Raw genomic sequence first — 12,482 nt, 5'->3', positions numbered from 1 at the left:
ACCGATGCCTACTATCATCCAGTCCAGTAGCAAGGCATTTTCGTCCCTTCCTAGGCTTCAGGCTAGGCAACCAGGCTTACACGTTCAAAGTAATGCCGTTCGCTCAACATAGCACCCAGGAATATTTAGCAAAATTAGGCAGAAACGGTAGTGCAGGAACTAAGAACAAAAGCAGGGGATAATGCTAGCGGCATATCTAGACGACTGGCTTATCTGGGCCAAGAACGACAAGGATTGTCACAAAGCAACTCAAAAAGTAGTGGAGTTACTGGAATACCTAGGGTTCCAGATAAAACTACAAGAAATCCCGTCTAATTCCTGCTTCACGGTTCCAGTGGTTGGGGATACAATGGGATCTCAACTCCCACAAACTATCAATCCCATCGGTGAAATGGAAACAAATAGACAAGCACTACGAAACGCTTCCTCAAAAACAAACAAACATCCAGGAGGAATCTAGAAAGAGCTCTAGGCTCGCTCCAGTTCGCTTCAGTAACAGACGTTCTACTAAAAGCCAAACTCAAGGACATAAATCGAGTTTGGCGAACCAGAGCGAACGTGAAATTACGGGACACAACTTCCAGTATTCCGGCAATATTTACGGAAATAAAGGACTCCGTCCATGGACAGAAGTCAGAAGCTTCTAGAAAATCAATTCCTTTACAATTCCCGCCCACCAAGCTTAGTAATCCATACATGCAGCAACCTAAGCGGGTGGGGAGGTTACTCCCAATACAAAAAAGTTCAAGGAACCCTGGTCTTTCACTTACCCTCCGCCAGTTGCATATCAATATTTTGGAAGCCATGGCAGTATTTCTAACCCTGAGAAAACTCTCTCCGGCAAAGAAAATCCACATCAGGTTAGTTTTGGACAGTGCAGTAATAGTCCACTGCATAAACAGAGGGGGCTCCAAATCAAGCACATAAACCATGTAATGATAGCAATCTTTTCATTAGCAGCAAAGAACCAATGGCACCTGTCAGCAAACTCACCTAGCGGAGTAAGGAATGTAGTGGCAGATGCACTGTCAAGGACAACTCCGCTAGAATCAGAATGGTCTTTGGACAACAAATCATTCAAATGGATCATCATCAATGCCCGGGTCTCCAAGTAGACTTGTTTGCCACAGAATCCAACCACAAGTTAATACACTATGTGGCTCCCAATCTGGATCCTCTAGCCCAGGCAACAGACGCCATGTCCATAGACTGGAACAAATGGGAAAACATTTACCTATTTTCCTCCAATAAACTTACTCATGAAGGTACTGGACAAGCTCAGATCCTTCAAGGGACTAGTTGCTCTAGTAGCTCCCAACTGGCCCAAGAGCAAATGGTATCCGTTACTCAAAGAACTAGGACTCCGTCCCAAACAGATCCCCAATCCAAAGCTAACACAACTAGTACAAACGAGGATTGTGTACGCTTCCTCGTGGATTCAGAATGCCCTAACTTTATGGACTTCATGAAGTTTGCGGCTCAAAAAGATGCCAACATGGACCGGTTAACACCAGGTTCCTAGAATCAGATAAAAGGGAATCCACCCTTAGACAATATGAATTCTGCGGTAAAGAAACTAGCCTCCTTTTTAAAGGAAACAAAGATAAAAGCTATGAATACAAATCATGCTGTTACTTTCTTCAGGACTTTATTTGAGAAAGGTCTAGCAGCTAGTACTATTACCACAACCAAATCTGCGTTAAAAAGAATTTTCCAGTTTGGGTTTAATATTAATTTGACAGAATCATACTTTTCATCAATTCCAAGAGCTTGTGCTAGATTAAGACCAGCAGACAGACCCCATTCAGTCTCCTGGTTTCTGATGATGTTTCTTATTAGCATCAGATACCAATAATGAGTCGTGTACTTATACAACCCTTCTAAGAAAACATTGTTTCTTGTCAGCCTGGCTTCAGGAGCCAAAATATCTGAATTATCGGCTCTATCTAGAGAGCCAAATCATATTGACTTCCTCCCATCTGGAGAGGTTCTATTACTACCAGATAGAAGGTTCTTGGCCAAAAATGAAGATCCTCAGAGTAGATGGTCTTCGTGGAAGATTGTTCCGCTACCACAAGACCCATCCCTTTGTCCGGTCAAGACATTGAGATCTTTCCTAGACAGAACTTCCAATAAAACCTCAGGTCCTTTATTTACCAGAGAAAATGGTGGAACAATCTCACTAAAGGCAATTAGACAGCAAATCCTTTACTTTATTAAACAGGCCAACCCGGAATCAGTACCCCACGTACATGATGTCCGAGCAGTAGCTACTTCAATTAACTATTTCCACCATATGAATTTTGATGATTTGAGGAAGTACACAGGTTGGAAGTCACCAAAAGTATTTAAACGTCACTACTTGAAATCCTTAGAGGCCCTTAAATTTTCAGCAGTGGCAGCAGGGAATGTAGTTACCCCTGATACAACCTAGTCATATTTAATATCCAGTATCAATATACCTACCCTTTTTTCTTATGCTTTCTCTCCTACCTGCCTCGCTTATAACCCTAGTCTTCACCTCGGTTTCCTAGTTTGATCTGTTATATTGCACCACTTTGTATGTTTATTTTTGTCTTATAAGACAAAACAAGTTATATTGTTTAATATCTTTTTACGGAGTAGTAATCACTCTGTCCTTATGTTATTTAATCTTAGTATTTGTATATACTTCAGAAATGAGGACCTAGATTTAAGTTATCTGTAGATTATCCTTACACCTTATATTTATATATAACTATTAAAAAAGGTTGAATCTCTTTTATTAGTCTAATTTCACCCTTCCAGTAACACTGTAATCACCCTTACCAAGCTTGTGCTTTCTATTCTCTGTTATTGTTTCACGGGACGACACAGGTTAGGCCCAGAAAAGGGATTTTGACAAAGGAAAAATCTATTTCTGGGCAGTGACCTGTGTCGCCCAGTGAACCCAACCCTGAATCCTCACCCGGGGAACCCAAGCTTGGGTGCTATATTCAGGAATGAAGATTGAGGCGCTAGTAGTAGCAGTAGCGGCTAGGGGGAAGGTGTTGGTACGGCTCCTCTTTGGAATGGGGAAATTGACAAGGAAGAGAATAAATGGCAGAAGACCTGTGGTAGTGTTTCACTCGCCCCAGATTTTATACCGACACCCTATTAAAGGGGTGAGCGAACCGGATTTATTCTGGTATAATCCAATGTAGCTTTTCTCTTTTATATTTAGCAATAATTATACCTTAGAAATGAATGCTATAGGAATGTTTCACTGGGCGACACAGGTCACTGTCCAGAAATAGATTTTTCCTTTGTCAAAATCCCTTTAATAAGAGCGCCGGATTCGGCGATTGGTGCGCACTGCCGCTGTTAGCAGTGTTTATACTCTTTATTTTGTTTACCGGATGCGATTTCTTCTCCTTCACTGGAAGGAGAAACATTGTAAATAACTTGGTTGGAGCGAAGGAATCAAACAAAGAGGCAATCCAGAACGTGAGAGCTGAACTTAAGGATAAAATTGAAATTCTCGAATACGAAAATGACCGACTGAAGAAAGTGGTCCTGTGTCAGATTGAAGCGACGGATCAACGGAACAGCGAGATCGAATCGCTGATTGATATAATCGAAGGGATACTACCTAACGGTACGGATTCACGAGAAGAAGAAAAGGATGACACCATTCGGGAGGAAGGCAAAGGTGCCAGTCCGAAATGTGATGCTCGACTCGAGGAGCGTCTCCGCCACTTGATCCTCGAGATGAGCAGCGAGATGGTGGCACTCCGAATGGATATGCAGAAAGTGAATCAAGATTTCAACGAAATGTCAAATCTGGCGATTACGAGGGCACACCAGATCGACGAAAAAGCCAACGAGATTAGCGAGCTGAACGGGGAAGTTCTCCAAAGACAGAACTATATTGAGGAGCTAGTCGAAGAAATCCACAGGAAGGACGAGAGACACCGAGAAATGGAAAACCAGCTCGTGACAGCTAATGAGAAAATAGTTGCTTTGCAACGCGAGCTCTTGAACCAGGAAAATAAAACAGAGTTGCTGGAAAAGGGGCCAGCAGAGAAAGATAACAAAATCGAATCTCTGACGTGTAAGGTGCACAGGGCTGTGGATGGAAAGGTGGAGACTTCACAGGAACTGGAAAAACTGAGAGGAGAAATGGCTACAACAAATATCAAAATAGACAGACTTCAGGAGGAAAACTGCCTCAAAGAGCAACGTATCTCGGAGGTAGAAAGACGACTGGAACAACTGGCAAGCCAATTCGAGGAGAGGGATGCAGCAGCAGCAGAGACGCTGAAGATGGAGGGACAGGAAGAGAGACTTAGAAAAGAGAGGCACTCGCAAGGAATAGAATTGTGTGAGATCAGTCCCCCATTCCACCAAAGTCTCCTCGAACCGGATTTGGTAATCGAGTTAGGAAGACTTAAGGAACAACTGAGCAAGGACAAGGAAAGGAGAGTTAATTTCACGCGTATGGGAGGACACGAAGAAATACTGGCGAACGAAGACCTCGGGCAATTGCAGAGGTCTGAGGCAATAGATAGTTTAAGTACCATCCTAGAATGCCTCCACAGCAAAGACTTAGAAAAGGTTCTAGGGTCAACGGACGTGGATATGCAGAGTTTAAGTGAAGCGATTGGTCACCTGTTGAAACTGCTGACCCAAGAGAAAAGTAAGGATAGGGCAGCTGCCACGCAAATGGTTGCTGACCTTCAGTTACAAAAGAGGCTACTTGGGTTCACGAAGGGTGACATGACAATGAAAGCACATCTGGATACTCACATCCACGTCCTTAAAAGAGCACGAGGAAAAGATATTCAAATCCAGATGGATAAGATTCTGGAATGTAAGTGCCAATCAAAACCTGCTGCTGAGGACGTCAATATTCCAAAGAACAGCGTCCAATCGTCAGCTACCCAGGAGGAAGAAGTCCTCCTTGATCCAAAATATGCTATAGATGAGCTTATTTCCACTCAGGCGGAGGTCCTAGCCACCAAAGAAGAAACCTCCAGTATTGCAAATGAAGTCCTGGGAACAACCGAAACAGTTACCTCTTCAGAGGACTTTATATTTGTCCATGAGGGATTCGTGCTTAGGGAGGAAGAGATGCTCATTCGCTCAGAATGCATACCCCTAACAGGGGAGCCTTTCATTATTCCAGAACACCTTGGTCCCACTGCCCAGTCTGCCCCAGTTGTTCCAGAAGACCTCTGTCTCACTCCCCAGGCTACACCGATTGTTCCAGAAGACCTCTGTCCCACTCCGCAGGCTGGACCAATTGTTCCAGAAAACCTCTGTCCCACTACCCAAGTTGGCTCAGTTGTTCCAAAAGATCTCTGTCTCATTCCTGAGGCTGCCCCAATTGTTCAAGAGAATCTACTCATGACAAAAGAAAGGGATGCCTTCCAGATAGAGGGAGCATCCTTCAGTGGGGTTGAACAAGCAATCCGTAATGAAAGAGAGGCCCTTAATATGGAGAGGTTGGCCCATATTAGGGAGAAGGAAGCCTTTGCTGCAGAAAGAGAAGCCTTCAACAAAAACAAAGAAAAACTTGATGAGTACAAGGATGCCTTACAAAGAGAGATGGCAACTTTCTACAGAGAAAAGGAAGAATTTGATAGGGAGAAAGAGGAAAACAAAAAACAATTAGAAAGTTTCACTAAAAAATTAGAAAATATTGCATGCCACTGGCAAGATAAAAAAGAAATACTGGATAAACAAGAAGAGGAACTCTTACAAGAAATCACAATCTTCGAAGAAAAGAAAAAAGAGTTTATTCAAGAGAGAGAAGAATTTCAAAAGGAAAAGGAAGCTATTTACGAAAAGGAACAGGTGACAATTGAGTGTATGGAGAGGCTAGAGAAAACAATAGTGGAAATGCAGGAAAGGAGATATTTGAATTGGAACGTGACAGGCGAGAGGGAAGTCCAGATGGAGCAAAAGATTAAGGAACTTGAAGAGATCATTGAACAACTACACGTGAAGCTCGTAAAATGTGAGACCATGAAATGCGAGCTTTTACAAGTAGTTTTCAGAGCAGGTTTTGCAGATAAAGAGATAGTGCAACAAATGTTGAATGAGAAAAAACATCTATTCTCAATACAATAAAATGGCAATTGTGGGCCTGCCCAGAAGGAAGACGTGGACGGAATCCTCAGAAGCTGAAGGTTGGAGAAAGGCCGGTGGTTGGGGGCCCGCTGGTCCTCTCTGGCGCTAGAAGAAGACATGGAATGCATCAGAAGGAAGACATAGACGGAATCCTTGAAAGCTGAAGGCTGGGGAAAGGCCGGCTGTTGGGGGGCCGCCGGTCCTCTCTGACCCTAAAAGAGGACATGGAATGCATCAGAAGGAAGACGTGGATGGAATCCTCAGAAGCTGAAGGCTGGGAAAAGGCCCGCGGTTGGGGGGCCGCTGGTCCTCTCTGGCCCAAAAAGAGGAAATAGAATGCATAGGAAGGAAGACGTGGACGGAATCCTCAGAAGCCGAAGGCTGGGGAAAGGCCGGCGGTTGGGGGGTCGCTGGTCCTCTCTGCCCCTAAAAGAGGACATGGAATGCATAAGAAGGAAGACGTGGACGGAATCCTCAAAAGCTGACGGCTGGGGAAAGGCCTGCGGTTGGGAGGCCGCTGGTTCTCTCTGGCCATAAAGAGGACATGGAATGAATCAGAAGGAAGATGTGGACGGAATCCTCAGAAGCTGAAGGCTGGGGAAAGGCTGGCGGTTGGGGGGCCGCTGGTCCTCTGGCCCTAAAAGAGGACATGGAAAGCATCAGAAGGAAGACGTGGACTGAATCCTCAAAAGCTGAAGGCTGGGGGAAGGTCGGCAGTTGGGGGGCAGCTGGTCCTCGCTGGCCCTAAAAGAGGACATGGAATACATCAGAAGGAAGACGTGGAAGGAATCCTGAGAAGCTGAAGGCTGGGGAGAGGCCGGTGGTTGGGGGGTCGCCGGTCCTCTCTGGCCCTAAAAGAGGACATCGAATACATCAGAATGAAGACGTGGACGGAATCCTCAGAAGCTAAAGGCTGGGGAAAGGCCGGCGGTTGGGGGGCCGCTGGTCCTCTCTGGCCTTAGTATAGGACATGGAATGCATTAGAAGAAGGACGTGGACGAAATCTTCAGGAGCTAAAGGCTGTAGAAAGGCTGGCAGTTGGAAGCCGCTGGTCCTTTCTGGCCCTAAAAGAGGACATGGAATGCATCAGAAGGAAGACATGGATGGAATCCTCAAAAGCTGAAGGCTAGGGAAAGGCCGGTGGTTGGGGGGCCACTGGTCCTCTCTGGCCCTAAAAGAGGACATAGAATGCTGGGGGGGCGCTGGTCCTCTCTGGCCTGAAAAAAGGACATGGAATGCATGAGATGGAAGACGTGGATGGAATCCTCAGAAGCTGAAGGCTGGGAAAAGGCCTGCGGTTGGGGGAACCCTGGACCTCTCTGCCCCTAAAAGAGGACATGGAATGCATCAGAAGGAAGACGTGGATGGAATCCTCAAAAGATGACGGCTGGGGAAAGGCCGGCGGTTGGGAGGCCGCTGGTTCTCTCTGGCCATAAAGAGGACATGGAATGCATCAGAAGGAAGACGTGGACGGAATCCTCAGAAGCTGAAGGCTGGGGAAAGGCTGGCGGTTGGGGGACCGCTGGTCCTCTCTGGCCCTAAAAGAGGACAAGGAAAGCATCAGAAGGAAGACATGGACGGAATCCTAGAAAGCTGAAGGCTTGGAAAAGGCCGGCAGTTGGGGGGCCGCTGGTCGTCGCAGGCCCTAAAAGAGGACATGGAATGCATCAGAAGGAAGAAGTGGACGGAATCCTCAAAAACTGAAGGCTAGGGAGAGGCCGGTGGTTGGGGGGTCGCCGGTCCTCTCTGGCCCTAAAAGAGGAAATGGAATTCATCAGAAGGAAGATGAGGACGGAATCCTCAGAAGCCAAAGGCTGAGGAAAGGCCGGCGGTAGAGGACATGGGACGCATTAGAAGAAGTACGTCGACCGAATTTTCAGGAGCTGAAGGCTGGAGAAAGGCTGGAGAAAGGCTGGCGGTTGGGGGGCCGCTGGTCCTCTCTGGCCCTAAAAGAGGACATGGAATGCATCAGAAGGAAGACATGGATGGAATCCTCAAAAGCTGAAGGCTGGGGAAAGGTCGGCGGTTCGTAGGCCGCTGGTCCACTCTGGCCCTAAAAGAGGACATGGAATGCATCAGAAGAAAGACATGGATGGAATCCTCAGAAGCTGAAGGCTGGGAAAAGGCCCACGGTTGGGGGGCCGCTGGTCCTCTCTGGCCCAAAAAGAGAAAATGGAATGCATAGGAAGAAAGACGTGGATGGAATCCTCAGAAGCCGAAGTCTGGGGAAAGGCTGGTGGTTGGGGGGCTGCTGGTCCTCTCTGCCCCTAAAAGAGGACATGGATTGCATCAGAAGGAAGACGTGGACGGAATCCTCAAAAGCTGACTGCTGGGGAAAGGCCGGCGGTTGGGGGGCCGCTGGTTCTCTCTGGCCATAAAGAGGACATGGAATGAATCAGAAGGAAGATGTGGACGGAATCCTCAGAAGCTGAAGGCTGGGGAAAGGCTGGCGGTTGGGGGTACGTTGGTCCTCTCTGGCCCTAAAAGATGACATGGAAAGCATCAGAAGGAAGACGTGGACTGAATCCTCAAAAGCTGAAGACTGGGGAAAGGTCGGCGGTTGGGGGGCCGCTGGTCCTCGCTGGCCCTAAAAGAGGACATGGAATGCATCAGAAGGAAGACGTGGAAGGAATCCTCAGAAGCTGAAGTCTGGGGAGAGGCCGGTGGTTGGGGGGCCGCCGGTCCTCTCTGGCCCTAAATGAGGACATGGAATACATCAGAATGAAGACGTGGACAGAATCCTCAGAAGCTAAAGGCTGGGGAAAGGCTGGCGGTTGGGGGGGCCGCTGGTCCTCTCTGGCCCTAAAAGAGGACAAGGAAAGCATCAGAAGGAAGACGTGGACTGAATCCTAGAAAGCTGAAGGCTTGGAAAAGGCCGGCGGTTGGGGGGCCGCTGGTCGTCCCTGGCCCTAAAAGAGGACATGGAATGCATCAGAAGGAAGACGTGGACGGAATCCTCAAAAGCTGAAGGCTGGGGAGAGGCTGGTGGTTGGGGGGTCGCCGGTCCTCTCTGGCCCTAAAAGAGGACATGGAATACATCAGAAGGAAAATGTGGACGGAATCCTCAGAAGCCAAAGGCAGAGGAAAGACCGGCGGTTGGGGGGCCGCTGGTCCTCTCTGCCCTTAGTAGAGGACATGGAATGCATTAGAAGAAGGATGTTGACCGAATTTCCAGGAGCTGAAGGCTGGAGAAGGCTGGCGGTTGGGGGGCCGCTGGTCCTCTCTGGCCCTAAAAGAGGACATGGAATGCATCAAAAGGAAGACATGGATGGAATCCTCAAAAGCTGAAGGCTGGGGAAAGGCTGGCGGTTGGGGGGCCGCAGGTCGTCTCTGGCCCTAAAAGAGGACATGGAATGCATCAGAAGGAAGACATGGATGGAATCCTCCGAAGCTGAAGGCTGGGAAAAGGCCCACGGTTGGGGGGCTGCTGGTCCTCTCTGGCTCACAAAGAGGAAATGGAATGCATAGGAAGGAAGACGTGGACGGAATCCTCAAAAGCCGAAGGCTGAGGAAAGGCCGGCGGTTGGGGGGCCGCTGGTCCTCTCTGCCCCTAAAAGAGGACATTTAATGCATCAGAAGGAAGACGTGGACCGAATCCTGAAAAGCTGACGGCTGTGGAAAAGCCGGCGGTTGGGGGGCCGCTGGTTCTCTCTGGCCATAAAGAGGACATGGAATGAATCAGAAGGAAGACGTGGACGGAATCCTCAGAAGATGAAGGCTGGGGAAAGGCTGGTGGTTGGGGGGCCGCTGGTCCTTTCTGGCCCTAAAAGAGGACATGGAATGCATCAGAAGGAAGACGTGGAAGGAATCCTCAGAAGCTGAAGTCTGGGGAGACGCCGGTGGTTGGGCGGCCGCCGGTCCTCTCTGGCCCTAAAAGAGGACATGGAATACATCAGAATGAAGAAAGGCCGGCGGTTGGGGGGCCACTGGTCATCTCTGGCCTTAGTGGAGGACATGGAATGCATTAGAAGAAGGAAGTGGACGGAATCTTCAGGAGCTAAAGGCTGGAGTAAGGCTAGCGGTTGGGGGGCCGCTGGTCCTCTCTGGCCCTAAAAGAGGACATGGAAGGCATCAGAAGGAAGACACGGATGGAATCATCAAAAGCTGAAGGCTAGGGAAAGGCCAGCGGTTGGGGGGCCGCTGGTCCTCTCTGGCCCTAAAAGAGGACATAGAATGCATCAGAAGGAAGATGTGGACAGAATCTTCAAAAGCTGAAGGCTGGGGAAAGGCTGGAGATTGGGGGGCCGCTGGTCCTCTCTGGCCCTAAAAGAAGACGTGGAATGCGTCATAAGGAAGACGTGGACGTAATCCTCAGAAGCTGAAGGCTGAGGAAAAGCCAGTGGTTGGGGGCCGCTGGTCCTCTCTGGCCCTCAAAGAGGACATGGAATGTATCAGAAGGAAGACGTGACTTAATCCTCAGAAGCTGAAGGCTGGGGAAAGCCTGGCGGCTGGAGGGCTGCTGGTCCTCTCTGGCCCTAAAAGAGCACATGGAATGCAACAGAAGGAAGAAGTGGATGGAATCCTCAAAAGCTGAAGGCTGGGGTAAGGCCGGGGGTAAGGGGGCCACTGGTCCTCTCTGGCCCTAAAAGAGGAAATGGAATGCATCAGAAGGAAGACTTGGACGGAATCCTCAAAAGCTGAAGGCTGGGGAAAGGCCGGCAGTTTTTGAGCCGTTGGTCCTCTCTGCCCCTAAAAGAGGTCATGGAATGCATCAGAAGGAAGACGTTTACAGTATCCTCAGAATCTGTAGGCTGTGGAAAGGCCGGCAGTTGGGGGGCCGCTGGTCCTCTCTGGCCCTGAAAGAGGACATGGAAAGCATCAGAAGGAAGGCATGGACGGAATCCTCAAAAGCTTAACGCTGGGTAAAGGCCGGCGGTTTGCGGGCCGCTGGTCCTCTTTGGCCCTAAAAGAGGACATGGAATGCATCAGTAGGAAGACATGGACGGAATCTTCTGAAGCTGAAGGCTGGAGAAAGGCTGGCGGTTGGGGGCCGCTGGTCCTCTCATGCCCCAAAAGAGGACATGGAATGCATCAGAAGGAAGACGTGGACGGAATCCTCAAAAGCTGAAGGCTGGGGAAAGGCCGGCGGCTGGGGGGCCGCTGGTCCTCTCTGCACCTAAGAGGACATGGAATGCATCAGAAGGAAGATGTAGAAGGAATCCTCAAAAGCTGGAGGCTGGGGAAAGGCCGGCGGTTGGGGGACCGCTGGTCCTCTCTGGCCCTAAAAGAGGACATGCAATGCATCAGAAGGAAGACGTGGACTGAACCTCAGAAGCTGAAAGCTGGGGAAAGGCTGGCGGTTGGGGGGCCACTGGTCCTCTGTTGCCATAAAAGAGTACATGGAATGCATCCGAAGGAAGATGTGGATGGAATCCTCAGAAGCGGAAGGTTGGGGGGCCGCTGGTCCTCTCTGGCCTAAAAGAGGACATGGAATACATCAAAAGGAAGACGTAGACGGAATCCTCAGAAGCTGAAGGCTGGGGAAAGGCCAGCGGTAAGGGGCCGCTGGTCCTCTCTGGCCCTAAAAGAGGACAAGTAACGCATCAGAAGGAAGGTGTGGATGGAATCCTCAAAAGCTGAAGGCAAGGGAAAGCCAAACAGTTGGTGGGGCCACTGGTCCTCTCTGGCCCTAGAAGATGACATGGAATGCGTCAGAAGGAAGACGTAGATGGAATCGTCAGAAGCTGAAGGCTGGGGAAAGGCCAGCGGATGGGGGCCGCTGGTCCTCTCTAGCCCTAAAAGAGGACATGGATTGCATCAGTAGGAAGACATGGACGGAATCTTCTGAAGCTGAAGGCTGGAGAAAGGCTGGCGGTTGGGGGGCCGCTGGTCCTCTCATGCCCCAAAAGAGGACATGGAATGCATCAGAAGGAAGACGTGGACAGAATCCTCAAAAGCTGAAGGCTGGGGAAAGGCCGGCGGTTGGGGGGCCGCTGGTCCTCTCTGCACCTAAGAGGACATGGAATGCATCAGAAGGAAGATGTAGACGGAATCCTCAAAAGCTGAAGGCTGGGGAAAGGCCGGCGGTTGGGGGACCGCTGGTCCTCTCTGGCCCTAAAAGAGGACATGCAATGCATCAGAAGGAAGACGTGGACTGAATCCTCAGAAGCTGAAAGCTGGGGAAAGGCTGGCGGTTGGAGGGCCTCTGGTCCTCTCTGGCCATAAAAGAGAACATGGAATGCATCAGAAGGAAGATGTGGATGGAATCCTCAGAAGCGGAAGGTTGGGGGGCTGCTGGTCCTCTCTGGCCCTAAAAGAGGACATGGAATACATCAGAAGGAAGAAGTAGATGGAATCCTCAGAAGCTGAAGGCTAGGGAAAGGTTGGCGGTAGGGGGCCACTGGTCCTCTCTGGCCCTAAACGAGGACATGGAATGCATCAGAAGGAAG

General features: G+C 49.3%; 1 protein-coding gene across 1 annotated transcript; it reads left to right on the top strand.

The window, feature by feature from the left end:
- Positions 1 to 1,555: 1,555 nt before the first annotated feature.
- Positions 1,556 to 6,630, top strand: LOC135198236 (WD repeat-containing protein 87-like). The gene is made up of 3 exons (XM_064225808.1): positions 1,556 to 1,567; positions 3,307 to 5,973; positions 6,358 to 6,630. The coding sequence occupies exons 1-3, from the start codon at positions 1,556 to 1,558 to the stop codon at positions 6,628 to 6,630; spliced, it is 2,952 nt and encodes a 983-aa protein (XP_064081878.1).
- Positions 6,631 to 12,482: the final 5,852 nt, after the last annotated feature.

Source organism: Macrobrachium nipponense, chromosome 22 (assembly GCF_015104395.2).
Source record: "Macrobrachium nipponense isolate FS-2020 chromosome 22, ASM1510439v2, whole genome shotgun sequence".
Classification (NCBI taxonomy): domain Eukaryota; kingdom Metazoa; phylum Arthropoda; class Malacostraca; order Decapoda; family Palaemonidae; genus Macrobrachium; species Macrobrachium nipponense.
The sequence above is the reverse complement of the archived record's forward strand: the minus strand, read 5'-3'. Positions and strand labels throughout refer to the sequence as shown.